Source organism: Corythoichthys intestinalis, chromosome 13 (genome assembly GCF_030265065.1).
Source record: "Corythoichthys intestinalis isolate RoL2023-P3 chromosome 13, ASM3026506v1, whole genome shotgun sequence".
Classification (NCBI taxonomy): domain Eukaryota; kingdom Metazoa; phylum Chordata; class Actinopteri; order Syngnathiformes; family Syngnathidae; genus Corythoichthys; species Corythoichthys intestinalis.
Genome location: NC_080407.1, coordinates 42,487,765 through 42,514,214, shown reverse-complemented (window position 1 = coordinate 42,514,214; position 26,450 = coordinate 42,487,765). Strand labels below are relative to the sequence as shown.

Here is a 26,450-nt window from a genome sequence, read left to right as displayed (position 1 = left end):
TTAAATAATAATAAATTAAACTTTTAAGTGATGTGTGTTATCAAGCGTAACGGCATTTTTAGGTGTATATATATATATATATATATATATATATATTTTTTTTTTAATAAGATCTAAAGGTTTTTTGAGTGAAAGCAGTGAATGAGTCTTTTTTTAATTCTAGTTACATATGAGATGCAATTGCTGGCTGTTTTCAACAAATATACATCAAAAATAAAGAGATTGATTGACTGAAAATGGTTCAAGATTAGATGAAATGTCTTGTTTTCTCATGTATATTTATAATTGCTCTTCACCTAAAAATATATTTATTTTATCCGATTAATCGATAGAATTTTCAGTCGATTACTAAAATATTCGATAGCTGCAGCCCTACACATAATGCATCTTGTCGCCTCCCCGACGGTGCACTGACTTGTAATCCGCATCGCTGTCAAAAGAGCAAGCTTCCAGAGCAGCAATAGCATCAAGCAGAAGATCGGCGTTCTTCTCAGGAGAAATGTCGCTACGGAGTAAACGGTTGTCAGTCACGCTGGACATTGAGCTTGTTTTAACAGCCGTGCCCTACCTGAGACGCTGGTGGTGTAGGCCAGACAGCACCATGCCGAGAGCCAGGCCGGAATGGAACCGAATGGGCTGAGATTCGTCGGTTAGGCCGGCTCTGAGTGTAGACACCACCTGTTTGGTGCTGTCTTGATGCCACAGAACAAGCACCGGCACTAGCAGGGACAGCGCCAGGCTAGCGCAGGAGCGGGCAATGGCGCTCGCAGTGTTCTCGCCCGAATAGGAGCGCTAAACAGAAAGAAAGACTTACTTAGAAATGACATCATTCTTTCAGGATGTCTAATTTTAGCTCCACTTACATGCAGGTACCACGGAAATACTTGCCCTTTAGCCTTGTAGCTACTGCTGATAATGCTAAACAAAGTGTCGAGCACCATCGCTAGCCAGCTACTGGTAGGCACAAACTCAGGTCCTGCCTAAAAGCGAAACATTTTCAAAGCAATTTACGAGAAATCCCACCCTAAATGGCAGAGTGTCTTACACGGAAGCCTCCGTCGTTATCAGCAGGGAGGTTACGCTCGTATTTAGCCAGAACGGCAGCCAGGGCACTCAGAGCCAGGACGGAGTTCCCCTGAACCATAGGACTGTCCCTGAATGCAGCACAAACCCATTTTAGCTTCTTCACCAAGACTCATTGACAGTTGCGTTTTCTCTCACTTTGTCGCGCCTCGGATGGCATCGGTTAAGTGGTCTCTGGTCCTGACAATGACCAAGAGAGAATCATCGCACCGGATTTTGGATTAAAATGGCTTGATTGTGAGACTCACCAAAGCCAGGCACAATGTTTTTTATACTGCAGCTCTTCTTGGTCCTCTTGCCTTTTTTTGTTCTGCATTTCCAGATCAGCACGGCGACCCTTAACACAGCACAAAAGTCGCTGGAACCTGCTTTGGCAACTGAGCTAGAGATATATGAGGAAGCCACCTCAAGGACTGCGTGGAAAGTACGATTCATGAACCCACGCCACGCCTGAGGCAGCAGCAGAACGCGATGCCATTCGGATAGCTGGATGTTAACCTGCAGACGGTAGGAAAATATGAGGCTTTTTATTCTTAAAACTCTCTCAAAGCGACCTGAAAAATACTTCGTGGATGAGGGCGGTCAAGGTTTGCTGGTAGCTCCGGCTCCGGCTGAGAAGATGGCGGTGTATGGGTCGCCCGTCGCAATCGGTCTGCTGAGGTAGCTCGTAGCAAAGCAAGAGGCCGGCTGCGACGCCAGAGAAATAAGCGCTCATTGAGTGAAGGGATTGACGGAGCGGTATACAGTGGGGCAAATAAGTATTTAGTCAGCCACTAATTGTGCAAGTTCTCCCACTTGAAAATATTTGAGAGTCCTGTAATTGTCAACATGGGTAAACCTCAACTACGAGAGACAGAATGTGGGGGAAAAAAACCAGGAAATCACATTGTTTGATTTTTAAAGAATTTCTTTGCAAATCAAGGTGGAAAATAAGTATTTCGTCAATACCAAAAGTTCATCTCAATACTTTGTTATGCACCCTTTGTTGGCAATAACGGAGGCCAAACGTTTGGCCTATTCCTCCATGCAGATCTCCTCTAAAGCACTGATGTTTTGGGGCTGTCGTTGGGCAACACGGACTTTCAACTCCCTCCAGAGATTTTCTATTGGGTTGAGATCTGGAGACTGGCTAGGCCACTCCAGGACCTTGAAATGCTTCTTACTAGGGTTGTTCCGATCATGTTTTTTTGCTCCCGATCCGATCATTTTAGTTTGAGTATCTGCCGATCCTGATATTTCCCGATCCGATTGCTTTTTTTTGCTCCTGATTCAATTCCAATCATTCCCGATATATTTTCCCGATCATATACATTTTGGCAATGCATTAAGAAAAAAATGAATGAAACTCGGACTAATATATACATTCAACATACAGTACATAAGTACTGTATTTGTTTATTATGACAATAAATCCTCAAGATGGCATTTACATTATTAACATTCTTTCTGTGAGAGGGATCCACCGATAGAAAGACTTGTGACTTTGTATATTGTGACTAAATATTGCCATCTAGTGTATTTGTTGAGCTTTCAGTAAATGATACTGTAGCCATGCCCCAATGCATGATGGGAATTGGAACCATGACTGTGCGTAGTGCAACCAATTGATATATGTTCTCTGCGTTGGGAAATAACGTAAGGTGTTAAGAAGAAGATCAATTGCTACCTTGCTTCCCATGATATTTCTAATCATAGGGAGAGGGATTGTAAGGCTTTAGCCAATTAAAAAAAGGCTCCAAAGGTTGCCAAAATTCAATCTACTCATTTTACACTGCCTTTAATCTCGCTACATAGGTAAAACGGCGCCATTACAGATTGAGCGCGACAATGCGTGAGTGGGTCGTGCAGCGCATGCATTAATTGCGATAATATTTTAACGTGATACATTTTTTTAAAAATTAATTACCGCTGTTATCGGGATAAATTTGATAACCCTACCTTAATGTGTAACATAGAGTGTAACATATTATGTCTGTAACGTCAAAAACAATTAGAAAACGATTTAATTAAAAAAAAAAAAGTATATATATATATATATATATTAAAAAAAGGCATGGCCGATATTTTTTTTGCCGATTCCGATACTTTGTGAAAATGACGTGATCGGACCCGATCGATCGGCATCAATCCGGACATCTCTACTTCTTACGAAGCCACTCCTTTGTTGCCCTGGCTGTGTGTTTGGGATCATTGCCATGTTGAAAGACCCAGCCACATCTCATCTTCAATGCCCTTGCTGACGGAAGGTGATGTTCACTCAAAATCTATCGATACATGGCCCTATTCATTCTTTCCTTTACACAGATCAGTCGTCCTGGTCCCTTTGCAGGAAAACAGCCCCAAAGCGTGATGTTTCCACCCCCATGCTTCACAGTGGGTATGGTGTTCTTCCGATGCAATTCAGTATTATTTCTCCTCCAAACACGAGAACCTGTGTTTCTCCCAAAAAGTTCCATTTTGGTTTCATCTGACCATAACACATTCTATCAGTCCTCTTCTGGATCATCCAAATGCTCTCTAGCGAACAACAGACTGGCATGGACGTGTACTCTCTTCAGCATGGGGACACGTCTGGCAGTGCAGGATTTGAGTCCATGGTGGCGCATTGTGTTACTGATAGTAGCCTTTGTTACTGTGGTCCCAGCTCTCTGTAGGTCATTCACTAGGTCCCCCCGTGTGGTTCTGGGATTTTTTGCTCACCGTTCTTGTTATCATTTTGACGCCACGAGGTGAGATCTTGCATGGAGCCCCAGATCGAGGGAGATTATCAGTGGTCTTGTATGTCTTACATTTTCTAATAATTGCTCCCACAGTTGATTTCTTTACACCAAGCGTTTTACCTATTGCAGATTCAGTCTTCCCAGCCTGGTGCAGGTCTACAATTTTGTCTCTGGTGTCCTTCGTCAGCTCTTTGGTCTTGGCCATAGTGGAGTTTGGAGTGTGACTGACTGAGGTTGTGGACAGGTGTCTTTTATACCGATAATGAGTTAAAACAGGTGTCATTAATACAGGTAACGAGTGGAGCCTCGTTAGAAGAAGTTAGACCTTTTTGACAGCCAGAAATCTTGCTTGTTTGTAGGTGACCAAATACTTATTTTCCACTTTAATTTGGAATTCTGTCTCTCATGGTTGAGGTTTACCCATGTTGACAATTACAGACCCCTCTAATCTTTTCGAGTAGGAGAACTTGCACAATTGGTGGTTGACTAAATACTTATTTGCCCCACTGTATGTTCCCAACTTCATTACCTGCCAGGCCTGGTTTGAGCCCCGGCTGCTTGTTCTTCTCGTAGGTCTTGAGCATGAAGGCGGGAATCCCTGCCAAAGTTTTGCCCTGGTCCGAACGGAGGCTACCACCCCTCAGTGCAGAAAAATACACACCCCTCGGCATCTGGCTCATCTCCTGCCTGACTAGCGATGTAAGGAAGAGCTCCAAGGCTGCACATATTTTATTGATAATAGTCAGAGCATTCTTTAAAAACTACTCTTATTGAAACACCCGAAAAAAAATACCGTTCACCTGGTAGAGCCGGAGAGGGGGTGAGAGTCAGCAACTTTACATAGGATGAACCTGTGACAGAAAGGTCTTTCTCTTCTCCCTTCCCAGCCAGCTCGCCATCCTCAGGTTCAGGCTGCTGGACTGCAGGCCTGGCCTAGAAAAATGAACACCAAACAAAGACTTTGAGCTAAGTTCCTAACCTTGCCTTGAGAGAACTTCTGTTTGCCCAATAACAAATTCCAATAGACTTGACTCACTGCCTCAGGGAGATGATTTACTGTGTGAACCGATTCCGGGAAATCCGCCAAAGACCGAAAACCGCAACTGACCACCTCTGGATCCTTTTGCCAAACATTAAAACATTTAGTGTTGAAGACACACCAGTCCCAACATCAGATTGGGCCTACGTGTTCTCTACACAGACCTTATCCATGGTGTAGTTCCACAGAAAGCTGACTGCTTCTTCCTTGAGTAGCTAGAACATATACAGTGGGGCAAATCAGTATTTAGTCAACCACCAATTGTGCAAGTTCTCCTACTTGTAAAGATTAGAGAGGCCTGTAATTGTCAACATGGGTAAACCTCAACCATGAGAGGCAGAATGTGGAAAAAAAAATGAAAATCACATTGTCTGATTTTTAAAGAATTTATCTCCAAATTAGAGTGGAAATTAAGTATTTGGTCACCTACAAACAAGCAAGATTTCTGGCTGTCAAAGAGGTCTAACTTCTTCTAACGAGGTCTAACGAGGCTCCCCTCGTTACTGTATTAATGGCACCTGTTTTAACTCATTATCGGTATAAAAGACACCTGTCCACAACTTCAGTCAGTCACACTCCAAACTCCACTATGGCCAAGACCAAAGAGCTGTCGAAGGACACCAGAGACAAAATTGTAGACCTGCATAAGGTTGTTCCGATCATGTTTTTTTGCTCCCGATCCGATCCCACTCTTTTTAGTTTGAGTATCTGCCAATCCCGATATTTCCCGATCCGATTGCTTTTTTTTTTTTTGCTCCCGATTCAACTCCAATCATTCCCGATAATTTTTCCCGATCATATACATTTTGGCAATGCATTAAGAAAAAAATGAATAAAACTCAGACGAATATATACATTCAACATACAGTACATAAGTACTGTATTTGTTTATTATGACAATAAATCAAGATGGCATTTACATTATTAACCTTTTTCTGTGAGAGTGATCCACGGATAGAAAGACTTGTAATTCTTAAAGGATAAATGTGACTTTGTATATTGTGACTAAATATTGCCATCTAGTGTATTTGTTGAGCTTTCAGTAAATGATACTGTAGCCCAGGGGTGTCCACACTTTTTGCAAAGGGGGCCAGATTTGGTGTGGTAAAAATGAGGGGGGACGACCTTGGCTGACGTCCTTTACGTAGAACAATATATTTAGGGCAAATTTTAGCAAGCCATTTTGTGTGTCACATTTGCTTTATCATTTTTCTAAATAATTTCAACAATCTCGCAACTAGCCTGTGTGGCGTTCTCTTTCGACTCTCGGGCTCTTGTGAGCAAACTTCAAGTTGCTTCAATTTCTTGCTGCGTATCTTCCCTGTAATCTTGTCGTACATGTCAGTGTGTCTTGTTTGGTAACATTGCCTCACATTGAACTCTTTAAAAACAGCGACTGTCTCTTTGCAAATGAGGCAGACACAGTTGTTGTGTATTTTAGTGATGAAATAGTCAAATTTCCACCTATCCTTGTAGCGTTGGCCAACGCAGTCACCTTTTTGTTGTTGGTGATTATCGCCATTTTAGAAAATTGTAAATAAAGGGTCACAAGCGGTAATGTTGCTTAGAGTGCTGCTGCCTTTTAGTGTGTAAGCTACTTCATATGCTGGTAGCAGTGCTGCTGACCAATTCATTAAGTCTGTGTGCGGGCCAGACGTTACTGAATTTATGACAGAGGCTGGGGGCCAGATGAAATTTGACCACGTGCCGCATTTGGCCCCCGGGCCGGACTTTGGACATGCTGCTGTAGCCATTTAACTGTTCTGCCCAAATGCATGATGGGAAGTGCAACCATGACTTTGCGTAGCGGCACCAATTGATATATCTTCTCTGCGTGGGAAATATCATAGGGTGTTAAGAAAAAGATCAACTACTAGCTTTCTTCCCCACATTGCTTCCCACGATACTTCTAATTGTTGAGAGAGGGATTTTAAGGCTTAAGCCAATTAAAAAAAGGCTCCAAAGGCTGTCAAAATTCACTACTCATTTTACGCTGCCTATTAGCTCTATATATTGGTAAAACGGTGCCATTTTAGATTGGACACGACAATGCGTGAGTGGGTCGTGCAGCGCATGCATTACTTGCATTAAATGTTTTAATGTGATTAATTAAAAAAAAACTTAATTACCACCGTTAACACAATAAATTTGATAGCCCTACTTTAAGCCAAGACTAAAGACTCTGGATGAGTGTAACATATTATGTCTGTAACGTTAAATACAATTAGAAAACGATTTAATTTAAAAATATTTATATATTAAAAAAAGGCATGTCCGAAATTTTTTTGCCGATTCCGATACTTTGAAAATGACGTGATCGGACCCCCGATCGATCGGGACATCTTTAGTTATAATCGAACCAAAGTTTATTTAAAAAGTTACCAGTAACTTTGACAAATTACAATTGACAACATTCAAACTTGGGGAAACACATAAAAAAGTGGGTTTAATTATAGGCGGAGTTTGACTTTTGGGGCAGGGGAGGGGGGGCACAACATGTTGATGACGGATCGGGCCGATCGATCGGGACATCTTTAGACCTGCACTAGGCTGGGAAGACTGAATCTGCAATAGGTAAAACGCTTGGTGTAAAGAAATCAACTGTGGGAGCAATTATTAGAAAATGGAAGACATACAAGACCACTGATAATCTCCCTCGATCTGGGGCAAGATCTCACCCTGTGGCGTAAAAATGATAACAAGAACGGTAAACAAAAATCCCAGAACCACCCGGGGGGGCCCAGTGAATGACCTACAAAGAGCTGGGACCACAGTAACAAAGGCTACTATCAGTAACACAATGCGCCGCCAGGGACTCAAATCCTGCACTGCCAGACGTGTCCCCCTGCTGAAGCCAGTACATGTCCAGGCCTGTCTGCAGTTCGCTAGAGAGCATTTGGATGATCCAGAAGAGGACTGGGAGAATGTGTTATGGGCAGATGAAACCAAAATAGAACTTTTTGGTAGAAACGCAGGTTCTCGTGTTTGGAGGAGAAAGAATACTGAATTGCATCGGAAGAACACCATACCCACTGTGAAGCATGGGGGTGAAAACATCATGCTTTGGGGCTGTTTTTCTGACGACTGATCTGTGTAAAGGAAAGAATGAATGGAGCCATTTATCGAGAGATTTTGAGTGAAAATCTCCTTCCATCAGCAAGGGCATTGAAGATGAGTCGTGGCTGGGTCTTTCAGCATGACAATAATCCCAAACACACAGCCAGGGCAACAAAGGAGTGGCTTCGTAAGAAGCATTTCAAGGTCCTGGCGTGGCCTAGCCAGTCTCCAGATCTCAACCCCATAGAAAATCTGTGGAGGAGTTGAAAGTCCGTGTTGCCCAACAACAGCTCCAAAACATCACTGCTCTAGAGGAGATCTGCACGGAGGAATGGGCCAAAATACCAGCAACACTGTGTGAAAAGCTCGTGAAGAGTTACAGAAAACAAAGTATTGAGATGAACTTTTGGTATTGACAAAATACTTATTTTCCACGATGATTTGCAAATAAATTTGTTAAAAATCAATGTGATTTTCTGTTTTTTTTTCCCCACATTCTGTCTCTCATGGTCGAGGTTTACCCATGTTGACAATTACAGGCCTCTCTAATATTTTCAAATAGGAGAACTTGCACAATTAGTGGTTGACGAAATACTTATTTGCCCCACTGTATTTTGATATCAAAAACAACAAATAGCATGAAGCTGTTTTGGTTTCTTTTGCAGAATTTAGTCTCTGTGCCCACCTCATACTCTTCAGACTTGACGGCAAGTTGAGGGACCAGAGCCAAAAGCTGAGAGACGACTTTGACCACCAGCGGACGAGAGTCGCATCTTAGGTCAGGTCCGAGATTTCTCCACATCGACACTATGTCGACGACCTGCAAAAAAAAAATCTCAGCACTTTGACTTGACTTCTTCATTGATGAATTCACATTAACCACTAGATGGCGATTGAGAACCTCAAATAGCTTTAGTGCTTTCATTTGTAAGATCGATAAACATTTTGCAGCCAACCTCTGCGCGGCACAGCTCCTGTAGTCCCTGCAGGGCGAGGACTGCCGGGGTCACCTGGTCGAGTTTGGTACACTGCTTCAGAGTCAACACAATGGCGGCCAACATGTCACTTCCGTGCTGGTAAGGCCTGCTTGCACACGTAGAGAAACGGTCAAGTCATAGCGTACTGAATGGGCAAGCGGTGAGTGATCAGACCTCTCTCGGCAGATGTCTCGAAGACAGGCCGCCCTGGCCAGGACCTGCTCCCACTGGGTGTCCCTCCCCATAACCACCCTGTTATCCGGCTGAGCCAGCAGTCGCTGAAGCTCGGGGTAAACGCGGTCCTGGACGAAAAGGAATGATACAAGCACCTAACAGTGAAGGGTCGGTATTTGTTGAGGTCACCAACCTGTTTCTTCCAAAGATCTGTAGTGAGTCGCATGGCGACCGCTTTGAGTTTAAGGTCACTAGCGAGCAGGCCGAGGGTCTGAAGCACCATGGGCACACATATCTGCAACATACAGTGGGGAGAACAAGTACAGTTGTGGTCAAAGGTTTACATACACTTGTGAAGAACATAATGTCATGGCTCTCTTGAGTTTCCAGTTATTTCTACAACTCGGATTTTTCTCCGATAGAGTGATTGGTACAGATACTTCTTTGTCACAAAAAACATTCATGAAGTTTGGTTCTTTTATGACTTTATTACGGGTTAACAGAAAAAGTGATGAAATCTGCTGGGTCAAAAATATACATACAGCAACACGAATTAGCAATTTCTTGTGAGTGATTATTGACTTGAACAAGTCAGGAAAGTCACTTGGAGCCATTTCAAAGCAGCTGCAGGTCCCAAGAGCAACAGTGCAAACAATTGTTTGTAAGTATAAAGTGCGTGGCACTGTTTTGTCACTGCCACGGTCAGGAAGAAAACGCAAGCTATCACCTGCTGCTGAGAGAAAATTGGTCAGGAGGGTGAAGATTCAACCGAGAATCACCAAAAAGCAGATCTGCCAAGAATTAGAATCTGCTGGAACACAGGTGTCAGTGTCCACAGTCAAGCGTGTTATGGATCTCCATGGACTGAGAGGCTGCCGTGCAAGAAGGAAGCCCTTGCTCCAAAAGTGGCACCTTAAGGCTCGAATGAAGTTTGCTGCTGATCACATGGACAAAGATAAGACCTTCTGGAGGAAAGTTCTGTGGTCAGACGAAACAAAAATCGAGCTGTTTGGCCACAATGCCCAGCAATGTGTTTGGAAGAGAAAAGGTGAGGCCTTTAACCCAAGTACACCATGCCTACCGTCAAGCACGGTGGTGGTAGTATGTTTTGCTGCCAATGGAACTGGTGCTTTACAGAGAGTAAATGGGATAATGAAGAAGGAGGATTACCTTCAAATTCTTCAAGATAACCTAATGTCATCAGCACGAAGATTGGGTCTTGGGCGCAGTTGGGTGTTCCAACATGAATGACCCCAAACTGGAATGGCTAAATCAGGCTAGAATTAAGGTTTTTGAATGGCCTTCCCAAAGTCCCATTGAGAACTTGTGGACAATGCTGAAGAAACAAGTCCATGTCAGAAAGGGATCAAATTTAACTGAACTGCACCAATTCTGTCAAGAGGAGAGGTCAAAGATTCAACCAGAAGCTTGCCAGAAGCTTGTGGATGGCTACCAAAAGCACCTAATTGAAGTGAAAATGGCCAAGGGACATGTTACCAAATATTAGCGCTGCTGTATGTATACTTTTGACCCAGCAGATTTGATCACTTTTTTCTGTTCACCCATAATAAAGTCATAAAAGAACCAAACTTCATGAATGTTTTTTGTGACAAAGAAGTACCTGTTCCAATCACTCTATCAGAGAAAAATCCGAGTTGTAGAAATAACTGGAAACTCAAGAGAGCCATGACATTATGTTCTTCACAAGTGTATGTAAACTTTTGACCACAACTGTATTTGATACACTACCAATGGGAAAACCCATTGGAAGTATATCAAATACTTGTTCTCCACACTGTAAATACGATGGAGAACCTGTGCTCGGACAGAACTGCAGTTAAGTTTTAGGTAAGTCGTTTAGAACCTTGTGAGTCCCGAGATTTGGGAGGCACTCCAGCACGGCGTGAGAAAGGCATGGATTATTTTCTTTCCCCAGCTTGAATAGCAGCAGTGGAAGAAGGGATGGGACCTACAATGCAAAAATTTTGGAGTTGGTCATCTTGACATTTTGAGACATCCAGGTTCTGAAGCAGGAAAGCAGCCCCAGAACATAAACTATATAATGCTTTTTTTGGAGTACATTTCATTCTAGAATATCTACCATGATCGCCGCGAAAATAAAGCAATGCCGGAAATGTAACAACAGTTTTCTGTAATAGCAGACGTAGAGTTTTGTGCTTGTCTGAGGAGAACAATCCAATTTGTCAACAGGCTTCTTCCACTCCATAAATGCCCAGTGTAAGTGGCACTGTGGGAGCAATTAGAACAGCAGGGGAATCCTCTTAACGAGCAGCCTTGGCACCGCATGTTACTTCACATCATTGTCTGGAGCTGAAGTGACTCACATTGCGGTCCCGCTGGCCCAGAGGGAAGTCTGTCAGCGGCAGAAAGCCCGCAGCCAAATGCAGCAAAGGTTTTTCACTCAAAAATTCATCATTTGCAAAAAAAAAAAAAAAAGCACATAAATGCAGTGTTGTTAATCTTACTGAAAAAAAGTAATTAATTATAGTTACAAATTACTTCTCCCAAAAAGTAGTTGCGTTAGTAACTCAATTACCTGAATGTAAGAGTAATTAGTTACTTGGCAAAGTAATTGGTGATAATTACTTTTTTTTTTTTTTCTCCCAAAAAAAAAAAACAAAAAAAACATTGGCCACACTATGTGAAGTTTTTTGTGAAGGTTTTTGGTACAATTGGCCCGAGCCCAATTCTTTACCCTAATTTACCCTTTACCCTGAATCAGATGTTAAAAGTTGTTAAAATTGCTCCCATTATTGCATTAGTTCCCTTCTCTCTACTTTCGAGATATGAAAGTTTTAAAACTGTTTCATCATTTAAAGATAGATTCAAGTCAAGATTTTGCCGATTTAGAAGTATTTTAGATAAAAAGTTACTTAGGTTCGCTAGGAAGGTTCTCTACAACAGAGCCGTCCTAAAAAGTACTGCTTTAAGATGGCTGCTGTCTACTAACTCATTTAGTGCCATGTCTGTCATTTTGCATCTAGTTATATCTATGTACAGTACATGTGATATCTATCATGTCTACCATATCTACCATAACATGCGCGCGTAGTTTGTACTAGCTATCGGCTACAACATGTATTATTGGAGCTACCTAGCATCGCGTTTGCTCGGCGTCACAACTTTCTTGCCTCCTCCATACTCCTGCTCTGTCGTCTCGGTGAGTCCGTCTCCCTCAGACTTTTCGACCAATATAGTAACGCATAGTAACGCATGCCTTTCCGTCCTCAGTAACGGTAACGGCGTTGCCAAGATGAGAAGAGTAATTAATTAGATTACCCACTACTGAAAAAAATAACGCCGTTAGTAACGCCGTTATATTGTAACGCCGTTATTAACAACACTGCATAAATGTTACTCAAGTAGCAAGTGGAATGTCACACTGATTGGCATTTATTCAATAGTCCAGGAACTGAAAAAATTATACTATTGAAATCGGACTCGAGGTAAGCTTGCCGTCACTTACCTGATGGGGGTCGGCGGCCGCGACAGCCCGTACGGCATCCAAAGCCAAGCGGCAGACGTCGTCCTGGCCCGTGAGGAGGAGGTGGCTGACGACGAGGACCAGGGAGTTGGGCAGACGCTGATTTGACGACAGAGCCGAGGTAAGCGAGAGAAGCCAGTCGACGGCTGCCGACGGATCCGCCGCTTGATGGAGAATGGACACAGCTACCCTCAGTTCGCTGAAAAAGGGAGTGAAAAGAAGTGCCTCCGGGAGCTTGGCCTGAGAACAAGGAGAGGTGATCCTTTATGTCAGAATTTCAGAAGTTTTCCACTACTCCATGAGGTCCCTTTCTGACAGCAAACTCAGCTATACCTGTCCGAGTCCAGCGGTCGGCCTGCTAACGCTACGAAGCACGCTCTGTGCTAGCTTCTGGTTGAGGTTGTGTGTGCGGCGTTCTGCCAGCGGCTCGGTAAGATCCGAACAGGACATGAGTTGCAACACAGGAAGAATCAGCACCGGACTCAACCACTGGGACAGTTCGGTGTGTTCTGGCTGTAAAGTTAAGACTAGAAAGTGGACCAAGGAAGGAAATGTGAAAAACTACCATTGTTTGCAGTGGGGCAAATAAGTATTTAGTCAACCACCAATTATGAAAGTTCTCCTACTTGAAAAGATTAGAGAGGCCTGTAATTGTAAACATGGGTTAAACTCAACTATGAGAGAATGTGGGAAAAAAAACAGAAAATCACATTGTTTGATTTTTAAAGAATTTATTTCCAAATTAGAGTGGGAAATAAGTATTTGTTCATCTACAAACAAGCAAGATTTCTGGCTGTCAAAGAGGTCTAACCTCCTCTAACGAGGCTCCACTCGTTACCTGTATTAATGGCACCTGTTTTAACTCATTATCGGTATAAAAGACACCTGTCCACACTCCAAACTCCACTATGGCCAAGACCAAAGAGCTGTCGAAGGGCACCAGAGACAAAATCTTAGACCTGCACCAGGCTGGGAAGACTGAATCTGCAATAGGTAAAACGCTTGGTGTAAAGAAATCAACTGTGGGAGCAATTATTAGAAAATGGAAGACATACAAGACCACTGATAATCTCCCTCGTTGTGGGGCTTCATGCAAGATCTCACCCAGTGGCGTCAAAATCATAACAAGAACGGTGAGCAAAAATCCCAGAACCACACGGGGGGACCTAGTGAATGACCTACAGAGAGCTGGGACCACGGTAACAAAGGCTACTATCAGTAACACAATGCGCCGCCAGGGACTTAAATCCTGCAATGCCAGACGTGTCCCCCTGCTGAAGAAAGTACACGTCCAGGCCCATCTGCGGTTTGCTAGAGAGCATTTGAATGATCCAGAAGAGGACTGGAAGAATGTGTTATGGTCTGATGAAACCAAAATAGAACTTTTTGGTAGAAACAATACTGAATTGCATCCAAAGAACACCATACCCACTGTGAAGCATGGGGGTGGAAACTAGGGTTGGGAATCTCTGGCATGAAGCCGATTCGATATGTATCTAGATACACAGGTTACGATTCGAATCAAACACGATACATTTTCAAGGCCGACCGATTCGATACGATTCGACACAGTTCAAGAACGATACGGTTCGATACAGAGTGAAAACGATACGATAGTAAACATTTGTTGTGTGCATTCGTACAGTATTTTAAACATTTAAAAAAGACTTTCTAATAGCAAAATTAAAATTTCATACAAATGTTATGTTTTATTTTTTTTATGAAAAAAAAAAATTAAGGCTTACTATATGACCGGCATTTTGTTGGATGGGATTGATAATAAAATAAAACTCCAGTGACAGACAACAATAAAGTGCAATAATTCAATTACTGAATTTCCTGGTGTTTCGAACACAAGAGGTAAGTAATTTAAGTGCAAACTTTCAACGTAAACATCTTACAAACAAAAAATATTATTTATATGCAGCAGCTCTAGAAAAAAAGAATTAAACCTGCAATGTTATCATAAATAAATAATAAATTATGCTTTACCACTGGTATAATTGGGGGAATAAAAACATGGCATTTTAGACAGACAGGTCAATAATCATTACTTTAACCTTATACACAGCAGAGTCTTTCACTTATGCCTGCGCTTCCAAATTTTTTTTATTCCTCATCACTGTCCATATCTTTTTTGAAGGGCAGATTTTTTCTTGGGGAAGATCAACTAATCCACATGTTAATGTTTAAGAAGACTGCGTTTCGTGGAAAAAAAATCTCCAGAGGGTCGTGCTGCCCTTTCCACCATTGTAGTAGGTTATTTTTCAGGGTTAGAAACTCACGATCTCTGTACCGCTCCACACTTCACACTAGCTCTGTCCCATGCGAACAGATCTGGCTGCCTTCCTCACTTCAAAGTCCGACTTTTGTTTTTCCTGGGTGCGTTGAAAATCAATCGCTGCACGTCGCTGGCGTCGTTGCTCAAACTGTCCATTGTTTTAGCATGTTGCTTCGTTGCCACTACTAGTTTCGTTTTGGGCTGTGAAGAAAACACTACGGAGCGTGCTTTACAGTGGTTTTGTTAGCTCTCGCGTTGTTATGACACGCCCGTGACGATCGGGTAATGATGGCGACTAGTAGCGGTTCTGCCGAAATGCATGGGAAGTTGAGGCCAGTGGCGCCTCCAGAAATTTTTCATAGGGGTGGCCAGATGGGGCCACTTAAAATCTTGGGGTGGCCAAAACTAAAAGCAATAATTTCAGGTTTTCATTACATTGTCGCAGTAAAAAGGTCAGGGGAAAACTTAAGAAAGACTTAAGGACACGGCTACTGATATACTTTGGTGTATAGTGTAATATTTGATGTTACTAATGATTTAATGTGCCTAGTCCATTACTGTCCAGTCAACATTTTGAGTTCCACAACAATTCTGTTTTATTGTGTTAAGTATATATTAGGCATAAGGTGTACATTTAACTAGGGCTGTCAAATGATTAAAATTTTTAATCGAGTTAATCACATCTTTAAAAATTAATTAATCGTAATTAATCGCAATTCAAACCATCTCTAAAATATGCCATATTTTTCTGTAAATTATTGTTGGAATGGAAAGATAAGACACAAGACTGATATATACATTCAACATCCTGTACATAAGTACTGTATTTGTTTATTGTAACAATAAATCCACAAAATGGCATTAACTTTATTAACATTCTTTCTGTGAAAGGGATCCACTGATAGAAAGACTTGTAATTCTTAAAGGATAAATGTGAGTTTGTATATAGTGACTAAATATTGCCATCTAATGTATTTGTTGAACTTTCAGTAAATGATACTGTAGCGACCTAACTGTTCTGCCCATATGCATAATGGGAAGTGGTGCAACCATGACTGTGTGTGGTGGCTGCAAATGCTAAATCTTCTCTGAGTTGGGTACACTTCAGGGTGTTAAGAAAAAGATCAACTCCTATCATTTTTCCCCACGTCGCTTCCCACAGTATTTATAGGTGCTGTGGGAGAGATGAAAAAGCTTTTGCCAATTAAAAGCACGGCCCAAATGAATGCTTGTATCTACTCCACTCACTTGACACTGCCTCTTATTTCTGTATAGAAGTAAAACGGCGCCATTGTAGGCTGTTTGCGGCAATGCGTGAATGAGTCGTACTGCGAATGCGTTAATTGCGATATTTTCACATGATTAATCCAAAAAAAAAAAATTAACTACCGCCCCTAACGCGATAAATTTGACAGCCCTACATTTAACAAAACAAAATAAATGCATTCATTTGGGATGAAATGCATAACTGATGCTACAACAATCTAACGATATACTGGCAAGCGGGGTGGCCAGTGGGGTGGCCAACCAATTTATAGGGTGGCCGTGGCCACCCCTGGCCACCCCCTGGGGGCGCCACTGGTTGAGGCAACCCCGACCGTGAGTTGTGCTTGTCCATATTATATCATGCGCGCGGTCTCAATCTAAGTGCGCTGTGTGGTGAATTACACAAGCGCAGCATGTGAAGTAAAAGCTAAATTATCATCCCATTAAGCAATGCATTGAACTAGGCATTAGAAGCCGATTCTTGTGCTCGCGATAGCCTAATTCTATCTCTACTATCGGTTCATTGAATATTTAATGGCTAATTACTGTCGAATGGTAACTTTACTATCGATACAGCTGTATCTCTCACCTGTAAAACCGGATATTCGGTCGTATCGGTTTATCGTTCTCAAGCTTAGTGGAAACCTCACGCTTTGGGGCTGTTTTTCTGCAAAGGGACCAAGACGACTGATCTGGATAAAGGAAAGAATGAATGGGGCCATGTATCGAAAGATTTTGAGTGAAAATCTCCTTCCATCAGCAAGGGCATTGAAGATGAGACGTGGCTGGGTCTTTCAGCCTGACAATGTGGCTTCGTAAGAAGCATTTCAAGGTCCTGGAGTGGCCTAGCCAGTCTCCAGATCTCAACCCCATAGAGAATCTGTGGCGGGAGTTGAAAGTCCGTGTTGCCCAATGACAGGCCCAAAACATCACTGCTCTCGAGGAGTTCTGCAAGGAGGAATGGGCCAAAATACCAGAAACAGTGTGTGAAAAGCTTTTTAAGAGTTACAGAAAACGTTTGGCCTCAGTTATTGGCAACAAAGGGTACATAAAGTATTGCGATGAACTTTTGGTATTGACCAAATATTTATTTTTCACCATGATTTGCAAATAAATTATTTAAAAATCAAAGAATGTGATTTTCTGGATTTTTTTTCCAAATTCTGTCTCTCATGGTTGAGGTTCACCCATGTTGACAATTACAGGCCTCGCTAATATTTTCTAGTGGGAGAACTGAATTGACTAAATACTTGTTTGCCCCACTGTACGTATAGTTGAGTTTTTTTCTTACCTAGACTCAGCAAGCTACTCTGCTGTGCTGCGGGGGCCTCAAACAGAAGCAAGGCGACACCTATCAACAGCTCATCCAAGGGCACCTCCTACAAACAAACATACAGTATCAGCAGTAGTAGCACACAAATAGCGATTACAACTACAGGTCATGCTAGCTGACCTGTCGGCACGTCGGTATGAGTTGCCCCATCAAGCCGACGAGAGGTCGACAGTCTCCGCTAAAGCCGAGGCAGCGCTGACAGGCGCAGAGCAACTGGACCAAGAGACGAACTTTCTCACTTTTGAAGGGTTCTTGGCTTTTCTCAGCCAGATGCGGAAGCAGCGCCCGGATGAACCAGTGTAGCTCCAATGCATCCTCCACTCTGTCCATCTGCCGTTAGAAATATTTTAAGGGTTCGGCTAGGTAAGCTCAAACCATGACCAATTCGGAGATGGATATACAGATTTTAGCATGATTCTAATTATTTACCGGCATGCCTGGCACCAGTTGACAGAGGCATTGGATCAGAGTATCTGATGCTGACAAGCTTCCATCCTGCTCCTGCTTCCACGGATCTGCAGGTAGAAGCGCCTGGAGGAGACCCTGTCGGAGAAGCCCGTGCTCGGAGCGCCTCTCGGGGTCGCAGTACAGGTAGCAAAGGAATGGGACCAGCATAGCGATGTAGGCGGGTTCATTTCTGATTCATCATAGACAACATCATAGCTATGACTTCTTGCGATTTCAGACAAGGGTTTGGTACTTGCCTTTCAATTGCCTGCCTAACAAAGTCATCGATCGCTGAGAGGATGGCAGTCCAGCAGTCTGGACGGTTCTCTAGGGCTGTTATGTAGGGGTGCGGACCACTCCTAAGGAAACAGAATTTGAATTAAAGTGCTTTTCTTGTGGCATCTATAGGCAATTGGTTGCGAATCGACGGACCTGATTCCGTAAGGACAGGTGAAGCATGTGTCCGGGTTCCGGCGATCCGCCTGCATCTGAAGCAGCTTCCCCAGGAGTTTAACCAGCCCCTGGATGTCCCTGAGGACGACTCGAGTGATAACCAGCACAAGGTAAGGAGCCCGTGAGTTGTAACTGAGTTTCCGTACCGCGCAGAAGGCAGCAGGTTGAGGACGCTATTGAGGATGTCTTGCAGTTCGGCGTGGCCTTGATCCACCAGCAACACAATGCTGTCGCAGCAGGTCGAGCGTACCGGATCGCAATCGTTGCAGCACTGCTCCCACAAAGTCTCCAGGGCTGAACCCTGACGGAAACACCACAACAACTTCTCGCGTTCAAAAAAATCCACAGATCTGTCCATTTTCTACGTCTGTTCAGAGTTGAACCTACGCTATCGCTACACAACTCGAAGAAATTTTCACCTTTGTGGAAGACTGGCTGATTTTTCCATTCTGGTCTTTCTCTTTAAGCACAGCAGCGACAAGCCTTCTCAGTGCCTGTGGTCAGAATCATTTTAGCAGAATACCGAATTTTACCTTCACCATAAATGTTTTTCATTTTACCTGGGCTTGTACAATTGGATTAGGGAAGTCAAGCCGGATCTTTAAGGCTTCCATCGTGCCTACGAAAGCAGTACAATCTATCATAAAATTATCTTGCAGCATGGTCACATGGGTTTTGGTCCCGCCCTCCCATTTAAAACACCAGTATCAGGTGTCCGCCTGTGAAATGCAAGTGATGCAGCCACCTGTTGCCTCACAAAACGATTGTGAGGATGGTGTACAACTTTAGGGCCTTTGAAAGTTGATCCCTGCACAGTGTAGTCAGGTTATCAGCTTGAAACTGTAACATATTTCAAAATGACACAAGCAATCTAAAAAGGTCTCCGTCTAATTAAAATTCGGTTGCTCCATGCACATGTAAGATGATATAAGGGTTTAACCTTACTAGAAACAGGCAAAAGGCCTGAGCCCAGCACCCACCCAGGACCCACACAACCCAACCCACCCCTTCAACTGTTATCTATGTGATAAGCCAGTTTGCTCGACGGTCCAGCAACAGCAGCATCGCGTCAGCTCACCGCCAAGCTTTTTGCCAAGCGATATGAGCAGGTAAGTCTGCTGCACCTGCTCCGAAAGAACATTCCGCCGAGAACGAAGCAGCTTACAAATGATCCTTCTTGCGTCCCTGCTGGTTTAAATCTTCAATTTTGGTCAGTAAAACCTCCAAGCGTTTGTTCCAGTGCATTTTTCCCATACTGCTGAACAATATGGACCTGCAACTGCAAAGGTCTGCAGTAGCCACAGAAGGGAGGACAATGCTGCAGTACTTGTTGAGCCAACAGAGCTTTAGAAAGGACCAAAACCAGGCTTTGCTCAGCACCCTTTCAGGTGATGCAACGGGCCACCACCATAAGTGTTTTTCAAGCTAAAACACTAAATATTTGACAATTCAGGCTCCTTGAACGCAGTTTTATTCATTTTGCGAGTTAGCTGCCATTGACGGTTATAATTAGGGTTGTTCCGATCATGTTTTTTTGCTCCCGATCCGATCCCGATCGTTTTAGTTTGAGTATCTGCCGATCCCGATATTTCCTGATCCGATTGCTTTTTTTGGTGCTCCCGATTCAATTCCAAACATCCCCGATAATTTTTCCCGATCATATACATTTTGGCAATGCATTAAGAAAAAAATGAATAAAACTTACGAATATATACATTCAACATACAGTACATAAGTACTGTATTTGTTTATTGTGACAATAAATCCTCAAGATGGCATTTACGTTATTAACATTCTTTCTGTGAGAGGAATCCACGGATAGAAAGACTTGTAATTCTTAAAGGATAAATGTGACTTTGTATATTGTGACTAAATATTGCCATCTAGTGTATTTGTTGAGCTTTCAGTAAATGATACTGTAGCCATTTAACTGTTCTGCCCAAATGCATGATGGGAAGTGCAACCATGACTGTGCGTAGTGCCACCAATTGATATATCTTCTCTGCGTTGGGAAATAACATAGTGTTATGACAAAAATCAACTACTACCTTTCTTCCCCACATTGCTTCCCACGATATTTCTAAATGTTGAGAGAGGGATTTTAAGGCTTTAGCCAATTAAAAAAAAGGCTCCAAAGGCTGCCAAAATTCTCTCTACTAGTTTTACGCTGCCTTTTAGCTATATATATAGGTAAAATGGCGCCATTATAGATTGAACACGACAATGCGTGAGTGGGTCGTGCAGCGCATGTGTTAATTGCGTTAAATAGTGATTAATTTAAAAAAATTTAATTACCGCCGTTAACGCGATAAATTTACTTTAAGCCAAAACTAAAGACTCTGGATGAGTGTAAGACATTTTGTCTGTAACGTTAAATTTAATTAGAAAACGATTTAATTAAAAAATATGTATATATTAAAAAAAGGCATGTCTGATACTTTTTTGCCGATTCTGATACTTTGAAAATGATGTGATCGGACCCGATCGATCGGCATCTTTAGCTATAATCGAACCAAAGTTTATTTAAAAAGTTAGCAGTAACTTTGACATATTACAATTGACAACACTCAAAATTTGGGGAAACATAAAAAAGTGGGTTTAATCATAGGCGGAGTTTGACTTTTTTGGGGGGGGGGGGGGCACAACATGTTGATGACCCCGAAACGCAGTGTCAGCAAAAAAATTGAGAAAGTTGAAAATCTTTTTTTTTTTGTTTCCCATCTTTCTTGAGGGGAATTCTAAATCAGGCTGCTTAGTAAGGGTGTAACGGTACATGTATTTGTATTGAACCGTTTCGGTATGTGGTGCTCAGTTCGGAACGGAGGCGTACCGAACGAGTTTCAGACGTAATGTAACCCTTACGTTTCGAGGCTGTGAGTCGATCGGGTTACAGTTTCTTTGTGTAGATTATATTTACTCCGTCTTCTCTACTATAATGAGGACCAACAAGGTAGGACAGTATAACCCAGAAACGTCAACGGCGCGACAACGTGGCCGGCGCGAGAACGCAGTGAAACGCGGGCGTTAAAGTCAATCAGCCAATGCACACCAGTCGCAGTGCGGCCGCGTGTTAGATGCGTCCCAGAAGCGGCTCAACATGACGCAAAGAGAACGGCAGACTTTATTATTTGACGCGAGAAGCAACCCTTCTGCGTCAATACAACTACCGGTAGCTAGGATCGGGTAGACCGGAAGTCATTCGTGTAAAAATACGGTGGATCTGGTCGATTTTCAAACTAATATGCAATCGTAACTAGAGATGTTGATGCCGATCGATCGGGTCCGAGCACGTCATTTTCAAAGTATCGGAATCGGCAAAAAAATATCGGCCATGCCTTTTTTTAATATTTACATATTTTTTAATTAAATCATTTTCTATTCGTATTTAACGTTACAGACATAATATGTTACACTCATCCAGAGTCTTTAGTTTAGGCTTAAGGTTGGGTTGTCAAATTTATCCCGATAACGGTGTTAATTAATTTTAAAAAAAAATTTCACGTTAAATATTTAACTCAATTAATGCATGCGTTGCACGACCCACTCACGCATTGTTGCGCTCAATCCGTAATGGCGCCGTTTTACCCATTTAGAGAGATAAAAGGCAGCATAAAATGAGCAGAGTGAATTTTGTCAGCTTTTGGAGCCTTTTTTTAATAGGCTAATGCCTTACAATCCCTCTCCCTACGACTAGAAATATCATGGAAAGCAATGTGGGGAAGAAAGGTAGCAATTGATCTTTTTCTTAACACCTTATGTTATCTCCCAACGCAGAGAAGATATATCAATTGGTAGCACTACGCACAGTCGTGGTTCCACTTCCCATCATGCATTTGGGTTGAATGGCAGCAGTATCATTTACTGAAAGCTGAACAAATACACTAGATGGCAATATTTAGTCACAATATACAAAGTCACAAGTCTTTCTATCCGTGTATCCCTCTCACAGAAAGAATGTTATTCATGTAAATGCCATCTTGAGGATTTACTGTCATAATAAACAAATACAGTACTTATGTACTGTATGTTGAATGTATATATCCGTCCGAGTTTTATTCATTTTTTTCTTAATGGATTGCCAAAATGTATATGATCGGGAAAAATTATCGGGAATGATTGGAATTGAATCGGGAGCAAAAAAAAGCAATCAGATCGGGAAATATCGGGATCGGCAGATACTAAAACTAAAACGAAATGGATCGGATCGGGAGCAAAAAAACATGATCGGAACAACCCTAATCGTAACACACTTTTTGAGTGCATCAGATCTCTTGAGTGGTAGATCGGGGCACAGTTGACTTGTCTTAGTTGATTTACTGCGGTCTTCTCTGCTATAATAATAACCAAACACGGCCCCGTGTTCAATACAAAACCCTCCTACCACAACAAAATTCACGTAGGAACCAAAGTTATACAACATAAAATATACACTATAAATGAATACTACATCACATTTGTAAAATATTAATACATAATAAAATAATAGTCCATTTAAATAAAATAAATTGAAATGAGCTAAAACACCTGTAATTAAATAATAAGAATAATGCACAGATCCTGCTAACACAATTAAATTTATTAATTTCTGTGTGGCGCTTTAACTTGAGAAAATCCACCAATAAAGCTTTTGAAAACCGTTCATAAGAAAGAAAGAAAAAGATTAGTTGAGGCATTTCATTTGTAAAATACATGTTAAAATCTTTGTCGTTGGGATTGCTTTTCTCTTTAGCACAGGACTTCTTTTTTCTTCTTTCTTGCAGAAAGAAAGCTGACCAATACGCGGGGTCTGAAAGAAATTGTTGTTGGATTATCTTTAAAATACTGGCTACTTTTTGAGCAGAAGTCTAGCTTTGTATAGGCTAATGTTCCGATTGTTGAAAGCACAAAGGTGTGTAATAAACAACTAGCACATTTATATTTTGCATTTTGTTTTCTTACTGTACCGACAGTGAACCGAACTGTGACCTCAAAACCGAGGTACGTACCGAACCGGGATTTTTGTGTACACATACACCCCTACCAGTGCTTAGGCAATACTTTTCGCCAAAATCGTCATCCTTTGAATATGGAACGCCCGCTGATGTTCTGCCAATGTAGTTACCGCAGTCAAAAATTGTATCCCCTGGGCGGAGTTATATGGAAGTAGATTTGTGTCTTTATTATTCAACCAAAAAAATGTTGCTTCAATCAAAATATATATTTTCAATAAAAAAAGTCGCTTCAATCAAAAAAAAATTTAAATTAAAAAAAAAAAGTTTGAATGCAAAAATAAATTTAAAACTCCCAAAAATGCACGTGAAAGCTATTTTTCTTTGAATTTTTTTTTTTTTTTTTTTTTTGAGTCGTTTTTTTGTTTTTGTTTGAAGCAACTTGTTGATATGTGTTTGGGCCACATTTTGGCTAGGACATTTTTGTCTTTATGATTCGATCAAAACATTTGCTTCACAAAAAATATACACCCATACAGCCCTACCAGTGCTTAGGCAATACTTTTCGCCAAAATTGTCATCCTTTGAATATGGTACGCCCGCTGGTGTCGTGCCAATGTAGTTACCTCAGTCAAAAAATGCATCCCATGGGCGGAGCCATATGGAAGTAGATTTGTGTCTTCGTTATCCGCTCAAAAAAAAAAAAAAAAAAAAGTTGCTACAATCAAAATATATATTTTCAATTAAAAAAAGCCACTTCAATAAAAAAGTGTGAATGCAAAAATGAAATTGAAATTCAAAAAAATGCATTTGAAAATTTTATTAGAATTTTTTTTTTGCTTAAATTTTTTTTTTTTTTTTTTTTTTAAATTGAAGCAACTTTTTTGACGTAATGTTTTGTGTTTGGGCCACATTTTGGCTAGGACATATTCGTCTTTATTATTCAATCAAAAAATAAGTTGCTTCATACAAAAAAAAAAAATCTAAAGAAAAATCACTTCAATCAAAAAAAGCAACATTTCAATCAGAAAAAAAGTTTTTGGATGCGAAAAAATATTTGAGACTCAAACATTTGCATTTGAACAGTTTTCTTTGATTTTAGCAATCCTTTTCGTGTTTGGGGGCCATATTATTTTGTGTCTAAATCATTCAATCCCCCAAAAGTTGCTTCAATCATAAAAAAAAAATATTTTCAATCAAAGAAAAAAATCATTTGAGAAATAAAAATGCCCTCCCCTATTTTTTATTTTAATAATATGCAAAGCAAATGACTGTCTAAGGTGCTAGTCGCGTGATCTGTTCAAAAAATAATTTTTACCCATTATAAAATTATCTTTTTTTTGTTCATTTCATTCATTTTTGTGGTTTGTTTTCTTGCTTTACAACTTATAAATATATATATATATAGGAAAGTCAATTACATGCAATGACACTATTTGGCAACCCCCTTAAACTCCGCTTATGGGTTTAATATCATTTCATGGACTACTACTGGCTGCCATTGACATTAATAGACGTCCAATCCATTTGGACCGGAAGGGGCTTCCACCCTACCAATTAAAACAACTTCGATGTCTATCGCCGTATTTGGCACCCAATGAGAAAAAAAACTTGACAGATTAACATATATATTTAGCTAACTAAAATAGTAAAACATTCGAACCAAAAAGTATGTTCCAACAAAGACAGTTTCCGGTGGTCATTCGTGCAGATTAAAAACTGACAAATGTTTTTTTTTTTAAATGAGCACATTTTTCAATGAAGTGGCTGCCACTTCCGTTTACAGTATATAACAAATCAATTCAATTGATTATAATTATTCAGATAAAATCGAGTATATAATATGACGATCATTTTTAGTAGCCTAATGACTGATAGTGAGGCTAACATAGCTACACATCTTCCAACGTGTTCTTAAACGCGCAAATCGTGCATTATGATCGCTATCTGCAACAAGCAAAATAAAATGGCATGTTTCGCCATATTAGAATTTCCATTTAAATACAATACAAATTGATATGTTAACAGATTCATAAACTTTTACCTTATTCAGAGACGGCAGGAGTACGGCAAGCACCGAAAGACAAAAATATATTCACACGTGCATGATGCTAATATTATAGTTATGGATACTAACATAGTATCAGATTACGGTTTCGTGCCTAATAATAACTCAAACATTATTGATTTTAAAAGATATTTAAAAGAGTATCTGCGTAATCCCAGGGTGACTTGAAGGCAGCGTGAACATTAATTTGCGCATGCGCATTTATTCGTCAAAGTAGAGGAATTGAGTTATGCGATAAAGGTAGACGAATGTGTTATTGAATAAAAAAATGAAAGTAATGCGTTGTTAAGGTTAATGTTATTGAATAAAACACAGAGTAATAATGTTGATGTTGGAAGAAAAGTGTTTTCAACTGTATTTTTTCAAATATGAAAGAAACGAGCGAGTGAATAGCTCGCGAGATAGCTTTATTTTGAAAGTCCGAAGCGGACGTGTTTTTTGTATACCTGCGCGCTTGACCGCCGGCGAGTCTTGGAAAGTCTTGAATGTGGCTTGGAGCGCATTGAGTGGAGATCATGTCTGCCATCGCACGCAAACTGGACTTACCTCCACTCTCAACTCCGTCTCCATGAACGAGCGTTAACGCGGGGCCTTAGGAATGGCCAACTCGGTGAGTACCCATTCGGGGGCTCGGTGCCGGTTCGCCCGCCTTCATCAAGCCAATGTTTGCTTGTGTCACACCCGAGGAGTCGCTGCTTTTCACTCCGAAAGGATTTGACCAGCACGCTAGCTTTAGCCGCTATCTTTTTTTTTTGTGTTTTTCTTTCTAAATGCCTCAAAGTATGTTACTCCGAAATAGTTAGGATTTAATAAATTGCATTAATGTCCCAAAAGAATCATGGTCCGTTTTGAAGTTTAGAAGAACACTCCTTGTTCCATTTTCCCCCCCCTAAAATTTTGTTCACTTTCCTTGTTTTTCACTGTGCACTACAAGTTTTCGTCAAATACGAGTTCCCCTACTTTTGCTGGATTTGTTTTTTTGGTACTGGTCTTTCTGGTTGAGATATGCTTTTTAAAAAAATATTAATTTGTTTAGCAGGGTCATCAATAAGTACACCTGCCCAGTCCCAATAAATACTATGCCCAATACAATAAAGTAGTACTGCAACGATTAATTGA

At 41.2% G+C, this 26,450-nt stretch overlaps 2 protein-coding genes and 2 long non-coding RNA genes across 7 annotated transcripts in view; 3 read left to right on the top strand and 1 right to left on the bottom strand.

Annotated features, from left to right (window-relative positions):
• focad (focadhesin) overlaps positions 1 to 25,495 on the bottom strand; it is a 48,988-nt gene extending 23,493 nt beyond the window's left edge. For 2 of the 4 annotated variants that reach the window (XM_057855575.1, XM_057855573.1), the window contains exons 1-28: positions 25,308 to 25,495; positions 18,896 to 18,954; positions 18,755 to 18,829; positions 18,482 to 18,636; positions 18,315 to 18,413; positions 18,140 to 18,241; positions 17,865 to 18,072; positions 17,556 to 17,765; positions 17,394 to 17,481; positions 12,889 to 13,082; positions 12,538 to 12,795; positions 10,915 to 11,019; positions 9,244 to 9,345; positions 9,051 to 9,178; positions 8,856 to 8,982; positions 8,585 to 8,719; positions 5,007 to 5,057; positions 4,840 to 4,923; positions 4,604 to 4,736; positions 4,333 to 4,521; positions 1,649 to 1,770; positions 1,489 to 1,581; positions 1,332 to 1,420; positions 1,222 to 1,263; positions 1,046 to 1,154; positions 864 to 980; positions 569 to 792; positions 416 to 505 (exon numbers count right to left, since the gene is read on the bottom strand). In XM_057855575.1, coding sequence (XP_057711558.1) covers positions 416 to 505; positions 569 to 792; positions 864 to 980; positions 1,046 to 1,154; positions 1,222 to 1,263; positions 1,332 to 1,420; positions 1,489 to 1,581; positions 1,649 to 1,770; positions 4,333 to 4,521; positions 4,604 to 4,736; positions 4,840 to 4,923; positions 5,007 to 5,057; positions 8,585 to 8,719; positions 8,856 to 8,982; positions 9,051 to 9,178; positions 9,244 to 9,345; positions 10,915 to 11,019; positions 12,538 to 12,795; positions 12,889 to 13,082; positions 17,394 to 17,481; positions 17,556 to 17,765; positions 17,865 to 18,072; positions 18,140 to 18,241; positions 18,315 to 18,413; positions 18,482 to 18,636; positions 18,755 to 18,829; positions 18,896 to 18,949 — 3,383 coding nt within the window. In that variant the 5' untranslated portion in view covers positions 18,950 to 18,954; positions 25,308 to 25,495. Of the gene's footprint in view, positions 1 to 415; positions 506 to 568; positions 793 to 863; positions 981 to 1,045; positions 1,155 to 1,221; positions 1,264 to 1,331; positions 1,421 to 1,488; positions 1,582 to 1,648; positions 1,771 to 4,332; positions 4,522 to 4,603; positions 4,737 to 4,839; positions 4,924 to 5,006; positions 5,058 to 8,584; positions 8,720 to 8,855; positions 8,983 to 9,050; positions 9,179 to 9,243; positions 9,346 to 10,914; positions 11,020 to 12,537; positions 12,796 to 12,888; positions 13,083 to 17,393; positions 17,482 to 17,555; positions 17,766 to 17,864; positions 18,073 to 18,139; positions 18,242 to 18,314; positions 18,414 to 18,481; positions 18,637 to 18,754; positions 18,830 to 18,895; positions 18,955 to 23,889; positions 23,955 to 25,307 lie in introns of those variants that run through there. The other 2 variants (XM_057855574.1, XM_057855576.1) reach the window with 2 other exon arrangements.
• On the top strand, positions 628 to 9,190 carry LOC130928815 (uncharacterized). The gene is made up of 3 exons (XR_009066741.1): positions 628 to 1,590; positions 8,565 to 8,975; positions 9,063 to 9,190. It is a non-coding gene; the product is annotated as an uncharacterized LOC130928815 (long non-coding RNA).
• On the top strand, positions 12,024 to 19,834 carry LOC130928814 (uncharacterized). The gene is made up of 3 exons (XR_009066740.1): positions 12,024 to 12,231; positions 18,291 to 18,445; positions 18,529 to 19,834. It is a non-coding gene; the product is annotated as an uncharacterized LOC130928814 (long non-coding RNA).
• Positions 25,496 to 25,773: 278 nt separating the features above from the next.
• Positions 25,774 to 26,450, top strand: part of mllt3 (MLLT3 super elongation complex subunit) — a 39,895-nt gene continuing 39,218 nt past the window's right edge. Inside the window, exon 1 of the mRNA XM_057856271.1 lies at positions 25,774 to 25,941. Within this exon, the coding sequence (XP_057712254.1) occupies positions 25,930 to 25,941 (12 nt within the window). The 5' untranslated portion in view covers positions 25,774 to 25,929. The remainder of the gene's footprint in view (positions 25,942 to 26,450) is intronic.